General features: G+C 46.0%; 2 protein-coding genes across 2 annotated transcripts in view; both read right to left on the minus strand.

The window, feature by feature from the left end:
* LOC149328907 (venom metalloproteinase antarease-like TfasMP_A) overlaps nt 1-22,943 on the minus strand; it is a 49,287-nt gene extending 26,344 nt beyond the window's left edge. The window contains exons 1-5 of the mRNA XM_089559913.1: nt 22,892-22,943; nt 19,306-19,442; nt 16,955-17,026; nt 16,193-16,314; nt 12,454-12,503 (exon numbers count right to left, since the gene is read on the minus strand). Coding sequence (XP_089416039.1) covers nt 12,454-12,503; nt 16,193-16,314; nt 16,955-17,026; nt 19,306-19,392 — 331 coding nt within the window. The 5' untranslated portion in view covers nt 19,393-19,442; nt 22,892-22,943. The remainder of the gene's footprint in view (nt 1-12,453; nt 12,504-16,192; nt 16,315-16,954; nt 17,027-19,305; nt 19,443-22,891) is intronic.
* Nucleotides 22,944-25,490: 2,547 nt separating this feature from the next.
* LOC149328908 (uncharacterized) overlaps nt 25,491-27,216 on the minus strand; it is a 67,291-nt gene continuing 65,565 nt past the window's right edge. Inside the window, exons 6-7 of the mRNA XM_089559134.1 lie at nt 26,128-26,178; nt 25,491-25,567 (exon numbers count right to left, since the gene is read on the minus strand). Of these exons, the coding sequence (XP_089415260.1) occupies nt 25,491-25,567; nt 26,128-26,178 (128 nt within the window). The remainder of the gene's footprint in view (nt 25,568-26,127; nt 26,179-27,216) is intronic.

Genomic DNA, 27,216 nt, shown 5'->3' on the forward strand with positions numbered 1-27,216 from the left:
GAGGCCGCAGTGAGCGGGCAACCACTTGTGCACAACACGGTGACGCAACTCACAGGCCTCGGTGTGTAACCTGTTCAAGTCATCGACGATCTGCTCCTGAAGGCTTCCTGGTGAATTTATCGACTGTAGTGCAGCGCGAGAGTCACTGAAGATAACCCACACTGTTGGCGGTTGTTGTAGGATGTAAGTAAATGCAACACACAGAGCAGCCAGCTCGGTAGCAGTAGTCGAGCTGCGGTGACTGAGTATCGCTGAAAGTATGGTGCACGATGACGGAATCCAGACGCCAATCGCTGATGATAAGAACATGACAGAGCCATCAGTTTAGATGTGGCCGTACGCATTGTAGCAACTATGAATGTGCTCAAGCGCAAAGTATTTAAGTGCAGGATTGAAGGTGTTTGTGTTTCTTTTAATACCAGGGATTATGATCTTAATTTGCCATGCTGCATACCTCCAAGGTGCGGTGGAGGTTGTGACAGGACGCTGGTACTGTGATGGAAGAATGTTAAAAATTTCCTCCATGCAGTACTCAGGGAGCAGATGGTTTGGTGCACGAGCCACAAACCGCACCTGGGCACGAAGGAGCTCCTGGGTTAAGAGCACTGATGCCGATAGACGTCTACTCTAAGCTAGAGTACCCATTGTGGAGGTGGTTATGGGAAGGAGACAGATTCGCAAGGCTATAGCTTGCATGGCTTCAAGGATTTTAACATTTTTTTGCGAAATACCCTCCAGAGTTGGGAGACTGTAGCGCAGAAGGCCTTCACAGAGCGCTCCATGCAGTCGTAGTAATCATGGTGTAGAACAGCGTCTTCTGCTGGAGGAGAGCATACGAAAAATAGAGGCGTAAGAGCAGAGCTTGACTTTCATCTCTTGCACATGTGGGGACCATGACAGTGACCTGTCACACGTTACCCCCAGAAATTTATGGCTTGTGACGTACGGTATTGGAGTACCAGCAACTTTCAGCACGTAGCGCGAAAGATCACGCCTTGAAAATGCAATTGCTGAGCTTTTATCTGACGACATGGCGAGACCGCGCTTGCTTAAGAATGATTCAATGCAGCCTATTACCCTCTGTAGACGGGCATGCACAATGCGCCTATTGCGTCCGGAACACCATATATAGATGCTAACTGCATAAAGGGAGATTTCAACTGTCGGTGGCAAGTATTTTTCCAAACCAACAAGTGAGAGATTGAAAAGGGTGGGACTTAGTATACCCCCCTGAGCTGCTCCGCGAGATATTTGATGAGGAGCTGTGTCACCTTCACTTGTTGACATAAAAATCGATCTTTCGGGAAGATAGTCACGCAGTCAGTTATACATTCGTCCAGTAATGCCAATTTATTGTAAAACTGAGTGAATTGCCTCATGTGTTACATTATCAAAGGCTCCCTTCACGTCAAGAAACACTGCAATGATCATAGACCGCACTGCTTTGCTGCGTTTGACACAATTGGCAAGGGCAATAACCTTGTCAATGCTGCTGCGTCCTTTTCGAAAACCAGACATGGTCGGAGGATAAATTCCCCTGTTCGTCAGGTCCCAGGTTAAACGGGAGTGAACCATTTTCTCCATCAACTTCCCGACGCAACTAAGAAGGGCTATGGGACAATAGGCGTTTAAGTCAGTTGATGGTTTTCCAGGCTTGAGGATAGGTATGACACGCGCACGCTTCCAACACGTTTCAAGGCGGCCAGACTCCCAGGGGGTGTTATAAACTGCGAGGAGTTGAGGCTTGGCGCTAGTTGTCAGGTGAGAGAGGGTAGTGTAGCTTATTCCATCTGGTCGAGGGCAGGATCTTTTATTGGTAGTTGCCAGAGCCGCATGAAGTTCATCCATAGTGAACGGTTCGTCAAGGAGGGTGGTGTTAGGTGAAAAGATAAAGCTTTGGGGAGATAGTGGCACCGCTACGGGTGTTGAACGAGCAATTATCTTAAAACAGAAAGCCTCCGCTGCGTCGAGACGAGAAATATTCGCATTCACAGCTACGCACTGAAAATGATTTAATGGCGCCGGCTGACTACTGAGGCTGCGCACAATGCTCCAAATCTTCGAAAAAGGCTTTCTGGGATCAAGCTTTGCGCAGAAGGATCGCCATTCCCGCCTTGCGAGTTTGTCCAAATGGCGCTGAACATGTTTCTGTGCGCGCCTAGCAACGCTGACGTCTTCTCTGTTATTGGTCGTGCGTGCTCGTCTCTCTGCTCTGCGGCGAATTGCTCGAAGTCGCTCATATTCAGCGTCTACACTTTAGTACACTGTTGGTAGGGTTATAACTTTAGTGCTGGTCGTTTTAGTACGTGCTACAGCATCAATGAAGTTTTCATAATCAACGTGTGAGAGCTGCAATTTTTCTACTGTGTCAGAGAAAACATCCGAATTCGTGTAGCGCACCTTACGCCGATCGGAACTTAAAAAAGCACCGCCAACCTTAATGTACGTAGGTAGATGATTGCTGCCGATAGTTTCTATGTCTACATTCCAAGTTGCTGAAGACGACAGATGCGCAGAAATCAGAAATGTCCAGGGCACTGGACCTTGCACCTTGATAAAAAGTTGCCTGGCCGTTGTTGAGGAAAGTTAGATCATTACACTGTGCAAAATCAAATAACTGTTGTCCTCTGGCTGTTGATCTGGTGCCTCCCCAAGCAGAATGGTGTGCATTGAAGTCGCCCGTTATGATGTGTGGTGCAGGAGTACTGCGTACTGTATCTTGAAGGCGGTCAACATCAAATGTGACACGCGGGGGTATGTACTCGACGATCACTGTGAAGGACAGATCCATGATCTTGATGGTGGCTGCAAGATATTCATTACGTGAGTCGGCAGGTATCGGTTGTGGGATGGAGGTGACGTCTTTCCGAACAGCTAAAAGAACTCTTCTGATGCCAGTGCCGGTCATCGAGTTGGTAACAATATAGCCTGAAAGACGAATGGTAGTACGCAGACGAGATTCTGAAATGGCAGCAATGGGGAAACGGTGCTTTGAGACAAATTGTCGGAAATCAGATAATCGTGGACGAAGGCAGAAGGCATTCCATTGAAAGATGGTGGCCGTGTTACGGATGCTTTGCACTCTAGGGAGAGTAGCTGGTCTATTGACTGCTACTGCCATTGTGCAAGTAGAGGTGAAATGAAGTCAAGGATTGTAAGGATGGTCTGTGCCACCGGCGAGGAGAGTGGTGTAAGAAAAGCGTGGATGGCCTCAACAAGCGAGCACAGTAGGGAACTGGTACCGTCGGAGTTTTGGCGAGTAGATCCTTCGCGCGAATGGTTCCAGGGTGCATACTGCGGCTGCCGTGGAGTATTAAGACTTGTACTCGCTATAAGAGGTGGCTCAGCGTTTTGGCGCGGTGGAAGAGGAGGGAACTCAACTATGTCAGCAATGAGCAGGTGATTCGCTTTATCTTTATTCGATTGTTGAGGAGCTTTCTTCCCCGGCGATGATTTTCTTCTGCGACGACTTGCCCGGATTTTATTTTGCTCAATTAAAGCATATTTTGCTGTCTTATAATCTGCATTATTGGAGTTCTTGTATTTGTAGATAATTTTCTCCGTTTGATAGGCAGTGAAATGGATAAACGTCGCCTCATGCTGCTTCCCGCAGTTTGGACAAATGGGGGTCATCACTTGCACATTCATTTCGGCCATGGCTCCCACCACAACGGGAGCAGCGCAGGGCAAGTCGACAAGCGCTAGCCACATGGTCGAAGCACTGACATTTGGTGCATTGACGCGGTTTTTGAATGTACTCGTACACACGGTATCTTTTATAGCCGATAATAAAGTATTGCGGCGCAGATTCTGTCGCAAATACAATCCGGATGTTTTCTGAATTGCCAAGCCGGCGGACAGATTTGATCGGAGCTCTCTGTAGCAGCGTAGAGTAAATCCCAGATTGAGGAAGATACAGGGGGCACCCTTGATGACACCAACACCTTAGTTGCTGGGACGGGGCTCATAGGCTTGAACGGCAACTCCAGCTATGCTTGTTATTTGCAAAAGGCGTTCTGTAGCGTGCGCTGTACGGGTTTCAACTGCCAGAAGGTTTGCACACTCGTTGGGACGAACTTGAGGAACACCGTCTGGAGATACAGATTCAAATCCTTGCCTCAATGTCAATGGATTAAAGCGGGTAATGCGGTGTCCAGAATGGACTGGCTTGATGACAACTGTAAAGTTGTGCCTAGGTGTTTGAGTGACGTTCGGAGTGTCTACACTCAAAAGTGACCGCTTTGAGCTGCGACGACGCTTTGAAGGCACACGAATAAATTTCTCAGACCCTTCTCTGGACTTCGCAGTAGTGTGCATGTAGAATATGGTAGAAGAATCTGACGAATAAGAAAAATCACCCTGATCTGAAGGTAACGGCAGATAACGGCTTAAGTTGGAAGCTTCAGGAGTGCGATGTCAATGAGGGTCTGGATATGCTGGTCCTGATGCATTTGGAGCAGTACAGTAGCTGCAGGGCACCACGTTTATTGCAGGAGGCACGGCTTGCACAGCAGGTATGACCAGCTGAGCTGGGTCTGACGGAATGCCAGGAGAACATTCAGGTGTTGAGACCGCGTGCGGCACCGGCGGAGCCGCACCCACTGCCGGAATCATAACAGGATGTTGCAGTGCAGGTTATCTGAACACAAATGTTCAACACCGATCACAAAACATTCACAAAGATTGGCAGAGACGACCGGGCACAGCCCGACAGCTGCCTGACTTCTTCGTCTTGCATGGGTGCTTTAATACAAGGCATACGGGAAGGCAGACAACGCCAGGCAAGCTGAGGCAGCAATGGTTGGTTGGTTGGTCGGTCGTTCGGTCGGTCGGTCGGGTCGGTCGGGTCGGTCGGTCGGGTCGGTCGGTCGGTCGGTCGGTCGGTCGGTCGGTCGGTCGGTCGGTCGGTCGGTCGGTCGGTCGGTCGGTCGGTCGGTCTTTCGGTCGGTCGGTCGGTCGGTCGGTCGGTCGGTCGGTCGGTCGGTCGGTCGGTCGGTCGGTCGGTCGGTCGGTCGGTCGGTCGGTCGGTCGGTGGGTCGGTCGGTCGGTCGGTCGGTCGGTCGGTCGGTCGGTCGGTCGGTCGGTCGGTCGGCCGGCCGGCCGGTCGGTCGGTCGGTCGGTCGGTCGGTCGGTCGGTCGGTCGGTCGGTCGGTCGGTCGGTCGGTCGGTCGGTCGGTCGGTCGGTCGGTCGGTCGGTCGGTCGGTCGGTCGGTCGGTCGGTCGGTCGGTCGGTCGGTCGGTCGGTCGGTCGGTCGGTCGGTCGGTCGGTCGGTCGGTCGGTCGGTCGGTCGGTTGGTTGGTTGGTTGGTTGGTTGGCCTCAAGTAGAATGGCACATACCCACTACGGGGGAGTGGCCAAGACACAGGCGGTGAACTGTTGGAATGATTAAGAGTTTTAGAGGAAAAGGAGTATTAATAGGGTATAGGCTGACAGGTTGGACGACGCAACGAAAGGGGTCCTGTTAGCAGGGAGATCGAAGATGGGACGATGGCTTTATGTGCAAATTTGAATGCAACATATGGAATGGTTCAATTTTGTATTGACTGAACGAGAGAGAGAGAAAAAATAATAATAATATAAACGTTTGATAATCAGAAAAATGAAAACAAATAGAATAATAAATAAATAAAATTAATATTAGCATGGGAGTCGCTGTGTTTCTAGAAGAAATTTTTGAACTGCACAGCGCGCACTCCTGTTGCTTCGTCCAAGCGAAGTAGCGCCAAAGGAAAGAACAACCTCAGTGGACACAGGGAGACCCAGCTGGTGAAACGGAATTTCTAATAGGCGCCTCCTCAAAGAAGAGAATCGGCGGCAGAACAGCAGGAAGTGATCCACTGTCTCAGGCTCGGCACAAAATGGGCACAGTGGAGAAACCGCCAAAGCAGATCTGTGAAGGTAGAAATTTAGCAGAGGAACTCGGCATCGCAAACGCGTGAAAGAGACCTCCAGTCTGCGCGAACTCCAGTCTTTGCTACTCCAAGGGTGCAGAAGATGCTGATATTCGGGGGATGAAGTAAGCGCCGAGGCTGAAAATTCCTGAAATATTGTGTAACTGCGAAACCTCACCGCAGCTGTATATGCGCAGGTTGGCAGGACAGCAATTATTGGGCCACAGAGAGAGGCCCTTGCTAATGAATCAGCAACCTCATTTAACTGAATGCCCACGTGACCCGGTACCCAAAGGAACCTCACCGAATTTAGATGGAGCGGGATCAGCTGCTTAAAGAGGCGTAATGCCCGAGACTCAGAGGGTGATGATAATGAAAAGCAAATAGATAGAGAGTCCGTCATAACCATGACTCGGGAAACGGCAGGATCTAATTTACGTAAGGCTAGAATGACAGCTAATAATTCGGCCAGATAAATTGGAGTGAAGTCAGGGAGACGGAGAGAAAAGGACCATCCCAATGCAGGTGAAAAAATGCCCACACCTGCCTTTTCACGATCCTGCGAGGCATCGGTAGCAATAAGAATATGAAAAGGAAAGGATCTTAGGTGGTCCTGTAACAAACCGAGAAGGAGAGGAAAGGGCTGGAGCTTGGCATTCGATGGGAAAATGTTATCAAATGCAATCTCGACTGAAGGTGAGATGTTATGCAGTGGATGGAGATCTGTGAGCTTAATGTTTAAGGGATCGAGGAGAGACTGCACGAAATATATCTGTGGAGTATGCAAACGACACCAGGTGGCATTTAAAAAGACTGCGGGCTGACTAAGAAATATTACATTGGATGTGTGGAGAGGAGAGTCGCACAAATTTAAAAAGGTTTGGACTGTTAAAAGGCGAAATCTGGCTCATAAAGATGGAATTCGCGCCTCAAGGAGCAGGACAACATTAGCTACATACTTTGGAAGTCCCAAGCAGAGGCGCAACGCCTCACGCTCCAAGAGCACAAGCGGTCGAAGTTTATAGGCAGGAGCTCCTGAGAATAAAACACATCCTAACTCCAAAATTGGGCGGACATACATTTTATAGATCAGCAAAAGTGTGTGCCTTCTCATCCCTGACCTAGCGCTGCAAAGCCGACGCAGGATGCCAATGGCCCGAACTCCTTTTACAGAAACTTGCTCAATGTGAGTCCGCCAGGAAAGAGTAGAGTCATAGATCACTCCAAGATACTTCACTGTTTGAACCTGAGGAATTATATGATTTCTATAAGAAACGCAGATAAGTACAGGATGAGAAACCGGGAAGACCAACAAGGCGCATTTGTTCACATTGAGGGACAGATGAATACTTCCTAACCAATTGTCAAGAATATTGAGGTAATCCTGCAAGATCTGCTACAGAGAGGGAATATCTTTTGCAGAAGCAAAAAATGCGATGTCGTCAGCGGACACGTAAGTTGACACATTATGGATGCATGGAATGGAGCTTAGAAAGATGTTAAAAAGAACAGGGGAAAGAACTGAGCCTTGCGGTACACCTCTTGTCTCTCGAAATTTCCTTGAAGAAACATCATTTCGGCAGCAATAAAATTCTCTGTTTTCCAGAAAAGCAAAGATCCAGGCTACGAAATAGATTGGGAAATTAAGGACCTGTAATCTGTGTAACAGCATCGAGTACTCGACGCTGTCGTAGGCTTTACTGATATCCAGAGTGACAAGCGCGGCAAACTGTTTAGTGCTGAGAGCTAATTTAATACGGCTCTCAAGGTCAGTATGAGCACACCAAATCGAACAGCCCGGCCTGAAACCAATTTGACAAGGATTCAAGATATCATTTGCAGAAATGAAATACATGATACGACGAAGCAGGACCCGTTCCACCAATTTCACTAAATTCGATGTTAATGAAATCGGGCGTATGTTGTCAGAAGTGAAACCCTCCCCTTGTTTTTTAAGTAGTGGAACTATTTCCGCAAGACGCCGCTCATGGGGTATCCATGGACCTTTAAGGGAATGCTTAACCAGAGCCAATAGATTTTCAGGAGATTCGGTAAAGAAAATTTTAATCATAGATGTAATCACCTTATCGGGGCCAGGAGCCGCTGGAGATAGGCGCAGAACAATTTGCGAAAGCTCAGGCATAGTGACCTCAATTAAATCACTTGAGATGCATGAGAATGTAGGTGGAGAATGAAGTGCAGATGCGAATCAACGTTCTAGGCCACCCGCAATTCCCTCTAAGGCCTTAGCGATGTCAGGAGGGGATTGAACGAGGGATTCAATATTGACAGCCGGTGGAACCACTTTCCTTCTCCTCATAAAATTATACAAGGCCCGTTTATTTCCTGACTGAGAAAGAAAATCATAATGACTTGTAATATACTCCTCCTTCGCGCGGGAGATAGTGCGCTTAAATGTTGCTGCGACATACTTATAATCCAACCAATTTTTTGGGCATTGATTTAGGACGAGTTTCTTCCAGGCTACTTTCCGCCATCTATAGGCACGCGTGCACTCTGCATTCCACCAATTATTGCTGATTGCATCCTTGGATCCTGTGACAATGAATTGAAACTTTTGCCTTGCGCGTTCCAACACTGTGCATATATATGTAGCTTTACATTCGGAACTTGTAGTGGTGTTTCGGTCCGAATCGATTGTGAGAGCTGATTTGAGAGTGTCTTTAAAGCGACCGTAATTTATGAAGGTGCGCTGTTGTCGTTCGGGAAGATTTAAGTTACACGCAACCCTGAAACTAATAGGTAGATGATTACTGTTTGTAGCGCAGTCAACAGGCGCCCAAGACGAGACAGAGACTCCTGGGGAGGAAAAAGTTAAGTCTAAAACAGAGCGGCATAAACCACGTACAAATGTAGGCATTCCTTAATTGTTGAAGACTATGTTGTTGTCGCAAATCCAATCAAATAGTCTAGAGCCGAAACAATCTGTTTTAAACCCCCACGTCACGTGGTGCGAATTAAAATCCCCAACTAATAAAACCTGAGATCTGCTGCTAGACATGAATGAGTCAAGGGGCCGAGTGTCATGCACACCTGAAGGGAAATATGCGTTAGCTACAGTAAAGCGCTGTTGACCTGAGATATTGAGATCAACCGCAAGTATTTTGCACTGACTGTCCGCATACTGAAAAGAAATGAAGGCCCTGTGACAAAACTTTAAGGAAATCAGCAGCAACAACCCTCCCCCTCGTGAAGACCTGTCTAGCCGGAACGAACGGTGATGTTTAAGATGATAATTATTATCTGAAGTAAGCCATGTTTCCTGTAACGCAATTACATCCGGATGAAGTTGATTGCTTAGGCATATTAAATCTGTTGAAGCTGAGGATATAGATCGGCAATTCCATTGGAGAACACTTAACGACCCTATCTTGGCGGGAGTGCTGCAGCGGCAACTGCTGCTTCGAGAATCCTGGTCTTAGGATTTTGATTTGCATGACTTTTCTTGGACTTGGACTGGTGACAAGATGGGCCCGGGATACTCAAAGGAGACCCACTTCGTTTTTGGGCGCGGGTATCGAATTCCATCTCAACACATTCATCAGAGGATGCGTTATTAACTCTGTTCGGGAGAGATTTTTCAGGAGTCGTTTGTCGCTCATGCTGACTTTGGCCCTGTGGAGCGCTATTGATGTCCACAGATGGTGGAGGAGCAGCCGAAACCATAGAGGACAAGAGCGGAGCGGCGTGCGCTTGCAGCAGATTAGTCATCTGGGCAGCTACTACCTGTGAGATGCACGTGGATACAGTTTCCATAATACGTTCCATTGCATTCGCCACTGCTTTTTCAACCGCAGCGGTAATTGCTTGTGTCCAAGAGGCGTCCATTGCAGGTGGACATTTGGCAGCCGCACTAGAATAACATGAGGCTCTTTCTTTGACTGCGGCAAAGGCCTCTCGTCGCGTGTATCGACGTTTATCTATTATCTCTCGAACTTGCACTTCTTGAGCTGGCGCAGGACAATCAGGACAGTTGGCAGAGTGGGCATTACCACACAGGCAACATTTTTCTTCCTGTTCAGGGCATTCTTCTCTAGCATGGCTTTCGCCGCATGCACAGCACCGTGAGCCCGATTTGCAGGCTTTGGCGCTGTGGCCAAATCTCCAACAGTTCTGACACTGAAGGGGACGAGAGTTAAATGCGTCAACTCGAAACACTAGTGGCCACACTTTGATCTCTGAAGGGCACACTACTCCTGCGAATGTGGCTATGACGGACTCTGTAGGTATTTTCACCCCCTCTACCATTCACTGCAACGATGGACCGCAATGACGCCCGCAGACGAGAGGTTCTCCAGCGTTTCCGAAGGGCTCAATCGAGAGTCAACACCTCGAACTAAGCCCTTGGAACATGCTAGATGAGGCGGAATAAATGCGCTCACCGGGTGGTTGGCGAAGGAGGTACACGTCGAAAGGTCGGCGACACAATCCTTGTCCGGTGACCTGCACAATATCCCACCCTTGCCGAACTGCCGCACATCTGTGATTCGCATGAAATGAGGCGATGTAGTCTGAAGGGCTACCTGCACCGCTTCCGGGTTGTTCAAACAAATCGCGCCTCCATCAGCGGGAACTAAAGCCACAGGAATGCTGGTGACTCCACTGCGAAAAAAGACATCGATTGGGAGCTGGTCCTGTGGAAGAGAAGCCGACCAAGGGGAAAACCCTTGGCCGGGAGAAGAAGTAGACATTAAGCCGTCGTACCGCGCCCAATCACCCTATAACAGGAGCAGGCACAGAAAACAAGAAGGACAAATTGGGCAAGCTAGCACAACACCGCCAGGTACTCAGCCGCTACGCCGCAGCGGGACTCGCACAATGGGTCGGTTCCTCGGCACTCGTGGCCGAACCGGTGGTTCGTGGTGGTCACGGATTCCAGAGCAAGGCGTTTGATCCCTGACAGCGCGGGCCCTACTTCGTCGTCGTCAGCTATGCGCCACCTGGCAATACTAGTGGCATTATTCCCCCCTTATGAAAAAGAAGAGAGCTGTCGACGCTACAAAAAATAAACAACAAAAGAGCAAAGTGCCGCTACTGAAGCGAGCCAAGACATCAACACGTCTGCGTCGCCGGGTATAGTACGCCTTAAGCCGCACAACATGCACAATGTCAGAGCTTTGGCTGTCGGTGTCGGGGTTGCGCAACGCCGTCCGAAGCCACTTCATAGTTAAACCTCACTTACACGCCGTACCACTCTGTAAGGGCCAAAATAGCGGCAGAGCAGTTTCTCACACAAGCCTTGGCGACGGACAGGAGTCCACACCCAGGTTTGGTCACAGGGGTTGTAGTCAACCTGTCGGTGGCGAAGGTTGTATCGGCGTGCATCGGTGGTCTGCTGCTGCCCGATGTGCACGCTCAGCTCGTTCGCTACGATCTACGCTGGTGTAGGCCTCTAGCACCCAACGACGGAACTCTCGCCAAGAAATTAAAGCGTCTTCTCGGTTTTCAAACCAGGTGCGAGCACCATCCTCGAGGCTGAAGTAGACATTGCGGATTTTGGCTCCGTCGTCCCACTGGTTAAACGCAGCTACGCGTTCAAAATAAAGGAGCAAATTCAAATTCAAATTTTTTTTTAGCATCAACAATGATGTTACAGAACTCGTGATGCAACGGGGTGCTAGCAAAAAGCCTCCAAAAGTCCTCCACATCCTCAAAAAGTTCCGCATGGAACGTCATGGGAACCCGCGGCGTCTGCAAGGTGTAGTGGGAGGGCGTGGCAGCGGCGATTTGCAGAGGAGGAGGAGCGGCCGTCGCAATGGCGCCTCTCTCTAATGGTCCAAGCTCCGGAGACAGTCCCTGGATCCTCCGACTGAAGCGATGTACCGGGGTGTCTAGCGATACAGGGCGGGCGCGACGGCTACCTGGACGGGTCTCTTGCATTGGCTAACGGTTACCCAGCGCACTCCACCAGACTGTAGCGTACTTGTTGACGATGGGTGCTTTAATTCCACGCAAGCGAGAAAGCAGACAAGGCCAGGTTAGCTGAGGCAGCAATGGCGACAGATCCCTCATAGCGCGAGCCCTACTTCGTCGTCGTCAGCTATGCGCCACCTGGCAATACTAGGTGGCAATAGCTTGTACTGACACCTAGAGCGCACGGCTGTTTTTGCATTTCGACTCAATCCATATAAAGTATCTGCATCTGGGGTAGGAGTCCAACAAATTGTGCTCAGCATAAAAATAAAGGACCACCGAATGATAGCCCCGAAAACGTGATGAAAGTTTTATTTTTTACATGAAAAAAGCTTATGTATGCAAAGTTGCTTGTTGGTGCTGGCTTTTGTTGCTGGTTTTGTTGCCTGTAATAGATGGGGTTAAGTACACTGGCTCATGTGAAGTCTCCATTGGGAACGTTCATGCCGAATTTAAGTTCTTGATACAGACATATCCCGTTTTGAGGGTTTCTGCACTAGGTTTGTTAGCAATAAATTTCGAACTGCTCGAGAAGCGTTGCGACGTGCTTAGGCGTGACTGAATGAGGCGTTCTGAAGGCTTCCCTGTGGCCTTGAAAATATACGTAAGTGGAATATTGGAACTTACCATATACGCGGGGATCCGCCGTGCCATTATTATACATCACAAAGTTTTTCCTTTAGAAGAGGGCAGAAAATTGTCAAACGATTACATTAGGTAAGTTAGCAGCAGCTTTTAAAGTGATTTCTAACGTCTCGCAAAAAAACACAACTGCGGTTTGTCCCAGTTAATTGTGAGAGCGTAAAATTAGCAAATTGGTAAACTGGTTTATGAGAAAAGGAAATGGCGCAGTAGCTGTCTCCGATATCTCGGTGGACTCCTGAACTGCACCGTATGGGAAGGGAGGATGGTGGCAGAGAAAGAAGAAAGAGAGAAAGAGGTGCCGTAGTGGAGGTCTCGGGAAGAATTTCGGGAGGTCTCGGGAATGGGGATCTTTAACGCCAAGAAAGGCTAACATGAAGTTCAAATATTTTTCCAATTGAACCATTTAAATCAGGAAATGAAACTGTTGACGGTTAAGACATTCCAAAATAAAGCTCTCGAATGAAATATTCAACAGAACAAGTCTGAAAAAGTTGTATAGAAAACCTGGAACAGTTCGCGATACTAAGACGAGTGGCAAAGCGCGTTGTGTTCTTTTATCTTATAAGTCGAGGCGTGCAAAACTTTTCCATGCGCGATGCAACTACCTCCATAAATTAACCGGCCGCGGCTGCGACCGCTGCCTGTCATGCCTCTGTAAAGGAATATTAGTGTAGGAAACTAGCCACATTCGCTTGAAGAAAAACAAAACATTTCCGTAAGCCTACTTTTCATAAAGAAGTCGACCTCTTGGTTAACGAACACTTCCGCTTTTCTTTCGGAGTGGATTTTACCGACACTTATATACGCGGTGTGTTCCACTGTACAGTACCGAGCCAGTTAACAATACTCTCAAAATATCCGTGACTTGCTAAGAAAGAATTTTTAACAACAAAAAATAGCACATTTAACATCGGCTAAATGCTAATAGCTAGGACCTCATGCGAATATATCAGTACTCTCTCTGTAGCGATGTCAGGTAAGGAAAATCGTTACCTTGATAGTGAATGTTAACTTGTGCATGCTGTAGCAGTGACATTATTTCAAACCTATGACACTAGCCTGTTGACACGTGCCTGATGTACTGGCGATTTTGAATCTCACGCAAGTTGAGCGTGCTTGTATCCTTACCGGTCACCAGGGCAGTATTTATACATGGCTGGCGACCAATAAACGTTTTAGTTGTGAGTCAGTGATGTGTTGTGTCCCTTCTTATCTGTCCCGGCTGTCGAGCTGTTATAATGAATCACCATGAACACCAACTCGCTAACAACTGGTATTGGCGATATCGTCGTTACAGACGTCTTTCACAATATAGTTCAACACATTCTATCAAGCTGCAAAAAACCAAAGCCAGAGAAATTGGCTCTGCGATCGGTTGAAATCCTCCATTCAACTGAGCTAAAATTTATGCTCTCTCGCGAGGCTTCTCGTTATGTAAAAATTAAGAACTTTCTATTAGTAGCACCTCAGGAAATGCGGTAGTAACCCGAACATAAAGGTTTCTCCTAAAGTATGGGTGATTATCTGCTCATCTCTAAATGTACACGAAAAAAAGCAAGCGCGATGCTAAGTTAGATTTGTAGAGTATACGTACATTGGGAACGCTTCTAGGGTATTTTTTCTAAAAGACTCGGTGGAATTACGAGAACTTAGCAATTAGATCCAAATCTTTTCAAATCGACGCCCCCCCCCCCCCCCCCCCCCCCCCGCTGCGGCAGTGGTGTTCTCGTTTCTTGACACACTAACTTACGGATTTAGGTGAATCAGAGAAACTCAAGAAAAGAAAGCCACATGACAGCATATCTGGTAGGCTTTTTAGTAGCCGTCGTATCGAGGACAAGTGCTCTAAAATCAGTTGTTTCTAAATAGTTCTAAAACCTTACAAAACGAATTTTGGTTTTCGCTGTTTTATAGTTATGTATAAAACATTGTGTCAAATTACGAGAGGCAAGATAGTTTTGTTTTTTCTTGCCGTGAAATATAGTTTTCTTTCGTAAGTTTAGTTTACTGGTGGAGTGCCTGGTGGATACAACTTTTTGCGCTAAATCATTCACTACTGTTTATTTGCCATCAATGTGCGCCTTCCCGACGTGCATTTAGAAGCGTGCTTGTTTCTAGAGCTAGTGAGATTTTTTGTTTCTGATCGTTTTTTGCACACACTTCGTCCATTGCAATTCATTACGTCTTGCGGAATCAATAGCCACTTATTTAGACACTTCGATTGATTCATGCGAAAGTTATTTGGTAAGTGAGCTGTATGGAAGGACCATGCTTGGACCAATTTTATCTCCTGCTTTTTCTTTTGCGAATCAGCTTCTTTATCGTAGATCTTATCAAATTTATCATCGACGGGAACACGTCCACAGGCATACAGGGAAGTCATCATGGTATAAATGGTTACATAATCAGCATCTGGGCAGGTATATCGAACGGCAAACCATAACTCCTCTATCCGGTCCTTTGCAAGCCTGGGCCACCTACATCAAGCAGATTAACTAATTTCATCTACCTCCCTTACCCTCGTTCACTACTAGCTACACTTCGTTGCAATGTCAACACCACTGCAGCTCTAACACACTGGTCATTACAAGGTTACGTTGTTCAAACAATTCATCCATCCGAAGTCCATTTGTTACACTTCGCTCTAGAAACGATACAGTCGTGATAACTGCTTTTTACTCATTCCTGGTCCCGCTCTCTCAGAAAGTCATCTCTGACGTTACTTTTCAGGAGCTGGTGCGCTGCTCTCAATTTAGATCAAAGCCTTTTTTTTAGACTTTCATTTTTGGCACTATCAGTCAGTACTGGCAGGATAGACCATATACACAGCAACCACTTCAAGAGCATTTCCAGGTACCAACCGTAAGCTAAGAAAAAAGAGTCAAGTGTTGCCGATTATTCTTTAACAAGCTGTTCTTTTCCGATGTCCCGACAAAGAAAGATTGCTTAAGCATTGAAAGATTTACCCAGCCAAATGGACTTCCTCACAACTTCTAATTCCTCTTTGCTTCTCGTGCTATTTTCTCTGAGACTTTCCTGCTCTTCTGAATCAGACACCTTGTGTTTTAAATAAATGAGCAAGAAAACCTTTCTATAAATGCGTCTAATTCACTCATCCCTGCCATAAAACATTTGCTACCGACGTTTCTTTGCAGCTAATTAAGACAATTTTTGCGAGAACAGTACATTTTCTATATAAATGTGTGCCTGCAAAAATTTGGATATAAGAGCTTTCTTTATTTTTCCATGCCTTAAGTTCCAATTAAGAATCTAAACGCAAAGACATTTGTTGAAACTTTCTTAATTCCTCCCCTTCTACCAGAGAACTTGCTCTCACTCATTCCTTTGGTTTTACGTACTTGAATTATTTGAGCAGCAACCTGCAATTTCATTGGTCACGGCCTGTTATGAAAAATCTGTTTGGCAAGATTGCAAGTTGAATGCTTTATGATGTTTTGCATGAAGTCAACTGAACTGAACTTTGGTTTTTGAATAAAGGCTCCCTAAACATCACGGGGCCTTAAGCCACCTGTATATTTTGCAGCTTTTTATAGTACTAGAGGTGAAACTAATTTTACTGCAATGAAACCGCAGGGCTCCCGACTTTGCCAAGGTGCACTAAATCTGCAGCTTTCTTGAGAAGCGAAAATGGATGGTGAAATTTCTGTGACAAAGTACTTTTGACTGTTACTACATAATCCGTTCTTTATCCCTACCTTACCTTGATAGGAAGAAAGCAATGTCACACCGATTGAAAGCACCTCGATGTGATAGGTTTCTCATCCTATGTAATGTCACGACTATGTCCGGTGCCTCTTCTGTGCTGTTAATTATTTCATCACTCTAAGGAAAACATAAAAATAAAATATCAGTGAAAATTTTAAACAGATGCAAAGCAGTATTTAAATTTATTTATTTATTTTATTTTTATTTTATTTGAACATACTGTTAGTCCCTTCTTGGGACTGTTACAGGAGTGGATTTATAAATAACAAGATGCAAGTTAACAACACAATGTAAGCAATATACGATTTGTAGGCTACTGCAATTAACCTTTAGTGTAGGTCATAGAATATGATGGTTCTTCATTAGCCCGATAAGCTCATAACATCAGAAAAATGATCAAACTTATAAGACAATTAGAAATTTCTCACTACGATTTCAGCCTAGAATACAGATTTCAACATATGAGTGAAGGTTTCATATTTAACGAATATGTATACATGCAATGAAACTTGAATAAACGTTTGCTGTGTTCAGTAAAGCGCTGATAACAAGGAATTTACAAAACATTTGGTGACTTTCGATGCAGGAAGTACTATTATATTATTGGTGGGATGCCTACATTTTTATCGTTCTCTGCTCATGCATTAAATCAGAATATGTGACCATAAAAGTTATCGAAAAATAAGCTTTACAAAAAATTTTTCCTGCGGCCTATTTTAAAGTTTACAGTAGTTTTGCTTTCGAAGGATGTACTTACCATATTTGTAAACACTTCGTTAAGTTGGAAGCGTATTTTGGGACTTGTCATATCAATGAAATTGAGAGCAGCCTTTGAATCCAAGAAAAAAGAAGCTTTATTACTCATTTATAAGGATATGTGAGTCATCAATTGACATATTAACAAATTTTTAAAACTGATGAGGGTGGAAAATATTCTACGGCTCAATAACCTCAGGGTTTACAGCGAGGTGCAGCATCTCGCAAAATATGTTGCTTGCGAATTTTATTTCAGGAGTTATTGTGAAACTTACTGGCAAGCACATATTCACACAAACCCTAAAAGTAGTAAGTTTACGTCTTTTATCTAGATCATAAATCAGCCACTTCCTTTCGCGATCAAAGTAAAAGGCGTACAGGTGCCTAAATATTCTGCTCTGTAAATGCCCTTTACCTTTAATGTATACGAGTTTGCAATATTCTAGCGGCAATGCAGTACTGTACCTCCAGATTTCGCACCGTTGACATATGCGAGAATAATAACGTTGCTCTAAGAAGGCAATTGTAGGGAAATGAGGTGTTCGTTGTGATATGCATATGACAGAAGTGAACAGTCACCGAAATGAAAGCAAACATCAAAGATGTCTTATTGTTAAATATTTTGGTACTTAATAATGGGAAATTAGCTATGTAATCAATTCATGGCTGAACGATAATTTGTTAAAGAGTAAAAGAAAGAAATACACGCCGCCGGGTATGGTCCGAATTCACGGCTTCGAGTTTTGCGTACGGAGCCAGTGCTGTACCAACGTAGCTACGGCGTCGACTGCCGAAGCTTCCAGTTTCGCGGTATTTATGGTGACTATAGCCTAAGCTTGACAGAATTTACCAGGCCCACTCTCGTCCACAGGCAGAGATACAGTACGTCCAGTATACTGTGTGATGCCAGTGCCCGTTTAAGAACCCCAGGTGGTCGAAATTTCCGGAGCCCTTCACTACGGCGTCGCTCATAACGTGAGTCGCTTTGGGGCGTTAAACCACTGCAAGCAAAGCCAAACCAACCCAATTTTACAGCGAGCGTAACTTGGAACGTGATTGAAGTGTGAGGGTAGTAGCTCTGCGAGAACCCTCTTATGCTGCGTATGGCACCTAGAGCGTCAGAACCGAGGCCCTCATCAGCAATTGAGCAAACAAATATAAAAAAATGAGATGGCTGCATGATATAGATATCAAAGATGTCAGCAGTCACAAAAACAAAGGAAAGTATGGAAGATGTTTTAAGTTTTTTTAGTTCGTGAGCACTCAGGAGAATGACCAATTCGGCATATAAGGACATTTACCCATTATCGCTATCCAAACAAGTGCCATCCGAAAACACTAGACCCAAACATAAGAACTGAACAACTGCTAGCGCACCTAGTTCGCATTTTGCGTAACTACGCAAATAAATCGTCATTTATTTGCGTTGTGGCGCTTATCAAAAAAAAATCAGTAGTGTAATTATTTTCTGGTTGAATGATAACCGATTAGAAAGGAACCACATGCCGATGGCAGTAGTCAGACTCACGACCTATTAAATTCACGCAACGTTCTCTGCCAACTGAGATACGCCGGCACATGCCTGATATGCAGACACGCAATGCAGACAATGGAAACGCCCGCAGAAAATGAAATGATGCTTATGGTAAGGAAGCTCTAGCTAATGGATCTAAACATCGGCCTAGCTTCTTGAATACTACAAAACTTGTACCTAAAATTTTCACCACAGCAGCAATCAGCGTCCTTTCACGCATACTTTGTTTTCCTCATGTCGACTACATGCAGCAATAAACATCCAATGCGCCCGTTCTAGACAGCCCAGCACTGTCTTCAAAGGAAATAAACTGTAGAAAGTTGGTTTGCACAAGAAATCTTCGCTTGGGCTTCACGTTAAGGTTATAAATACAGTTTCAAGTGTTTTGTTTTCCTCCCTGTTTCTGGCCAGGCACTAAATTCAAAAGTGCGCTTAAATTGCAGATCTATGAGAGCGTACAGGTCCAGGAATCCTAAGACTAACACATTATATATATAAAAAAAGCAATCATTAAGAAGTCTTTAGAAGCCCTCTCCAGCGCTTCAATTCCAATTCACTCATGCGAATTTTTTTCTCCGCATGTTTCTAGTGTATACGTTTGTAACTTTGTTTGATTTCCTAAATAAACTTTCAACTTCAACATCGCGGTTGCACTTAGATGATCCTATCTGCATTCGTTTGAGAACAGCAAATAGGTCCAAGCTTTTTCAATTCATAAGGAGACTTTAGTGCGTGTTCTGGTTCCATTAGGCGGTCATAATTTGGTCTACAAGAAAAACATCCATCAAAGTCCTCAGTATATAATGAACTATACGTACCGCATTCAACATGAGAATCAAGTATTGAACAAGGTCCTCGGTTGTATTAAATTCATTACTGTAGTCCGCATCTGTAACCATGCACATTTCTACGAGGAACTTTCCTGGCCGTTCCTTCCGTGTCCTATTCGCGAAACCTGAAAAAAAAATGAAGCATTTAGACGTAATGCGAATGTAGCATTTTGTTTGACAGCGGAAGCTCTTGCAATTTAGCTATCTAGGCCTGAATTCTCCAGTTGAATTTAGTGCTTCTCCTCTACGAGCTTAATTACATGAAAAGATTTAAATTTATTTCAATCATAAGAATATAATTACGCAAAGGTGAATGACTTCAACTAAAATTCCTTTAATGGCTGCCACTTCAAACCATGGCAGGTGGCACAGTGAAAAGAGGGCAATATTCCTCCCCAAGTTTACAGAAGAGGAAATAGAGAGAAAGTTCTAGAAGGACGAGAGAAATAAAGGGAGGATGGTGGCGGGTGGCCTAGTGGATTTGAAGGTTATGGCAAGAGCGCAGGAATGCGCAGCCGGAAGGCAACTGCCGCGGGAAGGACCCAAAATGCAGCTACCGTGAGAGGAGACTGTAACCGCGATGGGCGAGGAATATGCAACCTGAGGGTGGTTTCACGGTGGAATGCAGGGCTCCATGGGGAAATCAAAGTTACAGCAGCTCTCGCTGAGTCCAACGATGAGCCGGTAAACGCAGCTGTAGAATAATTTTTTAGAAGCTCAGCTTCAATCGCTTGCAAAATACTCCCGGGCTAAAACTGACGCTTGGCATCTCTCAAACAAGAAGGACAGCGTTAATTATTTGACGTGGAATTTATTAAGGAAACGCGAGGATCGTACGTTTCGAAATAAATGCCGCCTTACAAGGAAAATCAGAAATTTACTCCGTTCCGACACATAAAAATAAAGATGAGGTAGATAGTGTCCTTTTACGAGTTATACAAAGAATAGGTTGGGGCAACCGAAAAGAAGATAAAAATAATAAGCCCTGCCTGCACCACATACGTACAACAGACTTAACCCAATTCGAAAATAAAAGAATATCTCGCTGTCACCATTCACAGCCTTTGTTCCAACCCACTCCCTAAATCCATTTCTCCACCCCTTCCGCTACTTCCCAGGGGAGATCAGGGGAGTCTCCCCGGGCCCGCTCCCCCGGCTGTGGGTCGCTATAGCAGCTTTTCCCTTTTCTTTTTACTTTTCCACCTATGGGTGCTGAAAATACAATTTGCCTACGGGCCTATTCTTTTATTTTCGAATTGGGTTAAGCCTTTGGTACGTATGTGGTGCAGGCAGATGCTTATTATTTTTATTTTCTTTCAGGTTGCCGCCACCTATTCTTTGTATAACTCGTAAAAGGATACTATCTTGCACGCGCCCGCGTGTGGTAGGAGATAGCATGTATTTGAAACCTTTTGATGTTTTGACATGCCTTGCGTGCCGGATTTCGCGGGTCCATCCTGAGTATGAACCCTGGTCTGCCTCCGCTCAGGCATCGGACCTCACGCGCGCGACTGGCCCTTACAGCCTCCTGGGAGTCGCTGCCACTCCCATGGGGTTTTGTATCCCCAGAGGATGGGTCCCGGCCGTCCCATCCCCACTGCTGGCATTGCACCGGAACAAAGCCTAGTAGCCGAAACTACACCGGCCCGTATCCGGTGGCGGGGAGGGGGGGGGGGGGGGTGCAGGATCAGGCCGCACAGTCAGATTTTCCCCTCCTACGAGTTATACAGCCTTACTAAGTGTCTTAAGCAGAAGGAAAACTCACTAAGCTCCCTCCATATCGGCCGATTCCATAAATAACAGTATGGAGAACTGCCGCCGTAAGGCAAATTAGAAAGCGCCCAAAATATCCGCACAAAATATTCTAAAATGACTGCCACGCGAGAGTCAGTGATGTTGAGTGTTCATCAAGTAATGCATTTTATATGCTGGGCTTTGAAGAGTCTATGAATAATTAGCCTTGAACCCTAAAAAAAGGATATTAATGCGTAGGCTGCGCTTCGCTGCGTGATGTGCTCAGGTAAGAGAAAGCGGCCAAGACGCTATTGAGACGACTGTATTTGGTGGCGGCAGATGCCACGGCTTTGGCGGATTCGTACACGACGGAGACAGAGAAAGAAGGCACCTTACCATTCCGCACACAGTTGTTGTGTGTGGCACACAATTCAAACGCGCTCAGAACGGCCGTCAGGATTCCCGACACAAGCGGTCTAAGCACTCTGTTTGCACCAGTGTATCGCAGATCAACCTCGCGTGGCTGAATACATTTTCATACCTCTCACGCTCGCATTCAGAGGTCACGTTGTGATATGTTGCAAACCTTGGGTTCTTCACCTGCAACACCAGCGGCAGCAGGATCTTGTGTGCCCTGCCGTCGTCCATCGACAACACTTGTCGCTGATGTCCTTCGATGCTCTCGCTGGATCGAAGTCTGAGGCCCTCCGCATCTGCATCCAACGGCTTCCGCGCTTACCAGGCGGCACTGCAGGCGCTGTGGAGAGCCCATTCACACGGCCAAAGCCTTCATAGAAGCCTTCGTTCGTCGCATTCGTCGTTGACGTGGAGCGGCGCCTTGCAACCAATGGTGCAGTTCGATCTGGCCACATAACTATCAGCTTCGGTCAAATGTCTCGGGGAATCCCGCAAGGCAGAAAAGATTTGTAATAAGGTCCTAATTACTCATTGACATCCACCGAAGCGCAGCCATACGACTACAAAGGAAAGCTATAGAGCTTTCTCAGAAACTTCGCAGTTAAAGAAAAATTCGTCCTGGTCCGGGTTTCGAACCCGGGACCACCGCTTCACCGGAGCAGTCGCTCTACCAACTGAGTAACCGGGAAGTAAATTTATGGTAGGGCGAGAGCGAATTAATCAATAACTCGAAGTGGGAACAGTCTTCGTTAAATGTCTAGCGGAATCCCCCAAGGTGGGGTAGATAAATGGAGTAGCAGATAGATTATAACTATCAGCTTCCTGTTGCTGCGCGGCAGTAACTTGTTTGCGTTGACCCTTGGAGCCTCGATGTACACCGCAGTGACGAGCAGAAGCTTCCGTCTCCGTTTTTCCTGCGGATTTGCTTGCCTCGACTGCGCGTCTACTCTTACACTTTTCAAATCATTGCAACACCAGGCGCTATGCATCGCGCATCCTGTCATATCGAAGTGGGGATTTCGTTCACCCATTACCACGTCCCCACGAGCGTGACCACGGTGTTATCCCTGGGAAACAGCGGGATGAATCCTACGCGTAGTCACTCGTTGAGTGCTGCTTACAAAGCGGTGTCGCTGTGAGAAATTGCGCGAATCATTCCATGATAGGATGGAATGCTCTGAAACTATAACAGACAGAAAATTCTTTCTCATCATTCCTGTGAAGGTCTCTTGTTCCTTTCGTTGCAACTGAATGCCTCTTTTTCGCAGTGCTTACTTGCCTGCCCAAGAAACTCGGAACTGAGACAGCACCAGAAATGTACTAGCTATCCAGGCTGTAAGAATACGATGTAGCTCTTGCCATATGTGTCTCCCAGTCACTGAAAATGTTACAAATAATAAAAAATATAATAATCAGGACTCACCAGTAGTTGAATTTGTCTGGTTTCCGGATGCCCCATCGCTGGAGTTGTCTTCTTCAGCTATAAAAACAATCAGCCTGTGTAAGCATGATGATTGTTTAGCACAAATGCAAAATCCTAATAACAGCCTCAGTTTAAATTTGTCTACCTTGATATTCCTGAAAACCTTTCGGTGCTCCTACTGGGTGCATCCGTTGCTTTATATACTTTGTTTTTATGAAGCAGTTGATATAAGGACGAAAAATGATAACTACTGCAAAAAGGCCTCTTCCTTGCACTCGGAAGGGCTCCACCCGTAACAGATCATAGAAATAAGTGTACAGCTCTCTACGCCGTCTACAAGTACAGCTACCTGCTGCGAAAATTTACCGCATGAGTAAGAAGTTGTAAAGCCAAAATGGTCCTCTCAGGCAATGTAGTAATTGCAGTTCAGGCTATTCAGATTATAAATCGTTAAGGAGAAAATTCTCCCTTCAAAAGTCGACAAGTGATGTCCTTGCGCTTGATGTAGTCAGAGTGATTAATTGAAACCACGTTTATTCCACATTAGAATGCGCCGAAGGCGCTACGGTGGAAGGGGAGGGGGTATTGTAGAGGAGAAGGGGTAAGGCTGCCTCCGCTCCATTAAAACTTCCTGGAGGCAGCTAAGTGGAGGCTGTGTGCCACTCGTGAGCAATGCGGAGCCGATCGCCGACCAGCGGCGCCTCCGAGTCCTGGATGAACACCTATCGTTATCCTGTATTGCATTTCCAGAACGTTTTGCTCCCAAACAGAGACTTTACTCTGTCTGGGGCTCTATGGCTCTTTTTTAGCCATTTAAACTTCGCACGCTCTCTTCTAGTGATGTAGAAGCGTGCTTGTGCAGTGCATCTGTGCATTACCGAACTGTTGCTCAAAAGATGTTCTATGTGATTGTTGCAGTAATGACTTGATAACGGCAGCGAAAGCAGCGTTACCGTGGAATGACGGCGGGAGCACTGCTGCGGCTTGGCACGAGCTAGGTGGACTGCGCGAGCCATCGGGATGTAGTCTAACACGATTTGAAGTACATCACTTCCGGTTTAACTTACTCTCTAAAGCTGCACTAACGCGGTTTATTTCCGCACGATCGCTGCAACTAACATGGGACCTTTAGTTAGCCGAAACATTTGTTTATTGTGGATCGTCATTTTTGGAGCGGTCTGGAGGCGAAACGCAAAGGTGCCCGTGTTCTGTGCGAAATACTTCTAGAAGGATTAGAATGCAGTTTTTAAAATTGTTTAATCACTATCAAGAGCATGATTCATGAAAGTAATTTTTGTTCTCAGACTTCATTTTCTACGCACACTGTTAGACTTTCTCGTGAACTCAAGTCTAGCATTCTGAAATAATTAAGAAGTATATATCATAAAGAGAGAGACACATTTTGCGAGTACAGAGCGCCATATAGCTTTCCCCCTCGGTTTTATTGGAATTTTGCCACATAAGCTAGCTTACTGCGATGGAAATTTGCTTTTGCGATAAGAAGTCTTCAGGCTAAAATCCAGTTTCTAGCATGTGTCCCAAATCTTCAAACCAGGAAATAACGAAAAAATTCGTAAATTATATGCGATTTTAAACCTTTCAAAGGTCAGTGTGTCATTCTGCTTTTCTCTGAAGGAAGGAAAGTGTATCCCGTGCTTATTGCAAGAAATTGCTTGCAATCTTGTTCTCGCCAAGTCACAAAAATGACCAGCCACCAAAACAAATAAACAGAAGTTCTATGCTGAATAAAAAGAAAGGAGTGGATAAGGTCGCATTCTTACTCCCTTAAAAATGCGTAAACCTATACACTGCTCTGCCGAACACCTCTAAAGCGAAAGCTTTACTGGCCTAGAAGGACTCAAGGTCACCAGGAGGTCACATTTTACCATCAGGGAAAGGAGCGGGATGGGGAGGGGGGGGCGTCTGTCACGTCACTAACCACGTGGTTCGCCGCAGCTGCAGCCACGTGCCTGACGCCGCCGCTCCGCCCACCATCATTTTGCCACCTGTGTTCACGTGACTAGCCACATGACCCCTTTCCCTTGAACAGGCGAGGTCACCGCTCTCGCGTTCGTGTCTGCCAGATTTTCGCTACGGACGAAGCGAGTCTGTTGGAGTCGATGTCTTCTCGCAGGCGGCGGGACGAGTCTGATCATCCGGCTGACATTGCCAACAATTTGAGTTACTTAACGAATAGAAGAGAGCGGAAACGTGCTAAGCTGGCGGCAGAGTCCGACAAAGAGCGAGAGCATTGCCTGGCTCAGCGGCCATTGAAAGAAGACGAAATGCCCGAACGGTTTGCTGAGGAGAAGAATAAGAAAAGCGGTGACGGCTGCAGCTGCGCTGGATTCTAATCTGTCTATGCCTCTTTCTAAACAGCAGTTAATCAAGCATAACTACAGCATAATAAAGCTTTCTCTTGTATATACAGGCTTAGCTGAGCTAAGCCACAGCCAATTGTTCTGGGAACATTGTTATTGAGCCTCAGACCACTTCCTGCTTGAAAAAAAGCAGCGAAAGCTGGCGCGTCACCTGCCGCGGCACCTAATCAAATACTGCGCCAAATGATTCGCTTGCAAAAACCAGAGCGTCGCCTGAATCAGCGGTTCTTCAGTTGCTTCTTGGGACCAGACGTCTGCACAGGTGAAAACCTTTTCACACACCGTGCCATCGATACTGGAAGCACTTTGGGGCTAGTGTCACCACCATCAGCAGTCGTGTTTAGTTACAAACGTCTGAACGGTGTGTAACAACGACGCTTTGGAGGGCATTCATCCTCTTAGTGGCACGAGATTTGCAACGATTACGAAGATAGTCACAACAAAGACGCAATAAATGCATTCCGTAGAAGTACTAAAATCGAGCAGAGCTTTGAAGCAAGCTCGCCGAGCTAATTATTTTCGCTGCGTTATCTTTGTGGGCTTCCTGCGTTCTGTACATTTAACGGCAAGATTTGAGTGAAAATGACTAGCCCACTGGCGTAGGCAATGTCTATTGAATAGAAGAATAATACAGCGTATTGCGGAGCCCATAGTAAATTTTTACTCAGTGCCGTTGATGTTTTTCTGCACAATAGGACAAATGTTAATAATACATAAGGAAGCAGAATTTCAGTTGAATCATGATACCATCGCAATGATTTTGCTAGACCAGCACGTCTTTTATAGGACAGCCTGACTCGTTTAACTTTTGAGTGAGAGATCCGTAACAAAAAGACATGACTTTCAGATCCTTACCAGAATCGCCTTCCTCCGCAAGATCGCGCTCTTCGATTTCTGGATCATAACCTGGAAAAACACAAATCATTGTGCTGTGGCAGAGCACCAGTGCATGAAAATGAATAATAATGACAGCACAGAGCTATATAAACGGCAATGGATATTCATATTCTGCTTTGCGAAAGACACATTATCAGCAACTGATAATGATTTTAAATATTGCATAATTCACGAAAACGTCTAAAGGTTAGAGGTTTTCTGAATTATGTACCTTATTCTGCGATATTTAATACAATATAATTGAACAAAAGACAGACATATTTTGCGAGTAACTACTGGCATATGCTTTCCCCCTCGGTTTTACTGAAATTTTTGTCACATTAGCTCCTTTATAGCAAGGAAAGTTTCTTTTGCGGCAAGAAGTCTTCATACTAAAACCCAAGTTTTTCCATGTACGTGTCCCATACCTTGAAAATAGGAAGTAATGAAAAAATTCCAAAGTTTTATAACATTTCAAAAGTTGGTGCGCCATTGTGCATTTGTTGTAAGGAATGAAAGCGTATCCCGTGCTTATAAAAAAAAATTATCTTATAATCTTTTGATGGCTAAGTTACAAAAAAGACTGCCCATGAAAACAAATAAAAGGAGGTCAATGTTAAATATAAACAAAGGAGTGGATAAGGTCGCATTTCTTCACTCCATAAAAAATGCGTAAGCCTATTCACGGTTTGGTCGAACGCTTTTGAGCGAGAGCTTTACTGACCTAGAACGACGCAAGGTTACCGGGAGGCCACATTTCACTTTCAGGCAGAGGAGTACCTGAGGGGCGGGGGGGTGTCTGTCACGTGACTAACCACGTGGTTTGCCGCAGCTGCCGCCGCGTGCCCGCCACCGCCGGTGCGCCCGCCGTCGTCTTGCCAGCTGTGGTCATGTGACTAACCACATGACTCCGAAAGCCGAAGGCGACCCCTCCCGCGTGCGCAGCTGCTAGTTTCTCGGTAGGGACAAAGAGAATCGGTTGGAGACGACGTCTTCTTCTCCCAGGCGGCGGGCCGAGTCTCACCATCCGGCTGACAATTACCAACCATGCGAGGTGTTTAGCGAATA

Source organism: Amblyomma mixtum, chromosome 9 (genome assembly GCF_055824585.1).
Source record: "Amblyomma mixtum isolate Tamu chromosome 9, ASM5582458v1, whole genome shotgun sequence".
NCBI lineage: Eukaryota > Metazoa > Arthropoda > Arachnida > Ixodida > Ixodidae > Amblyomma > Amblyomma mixtum.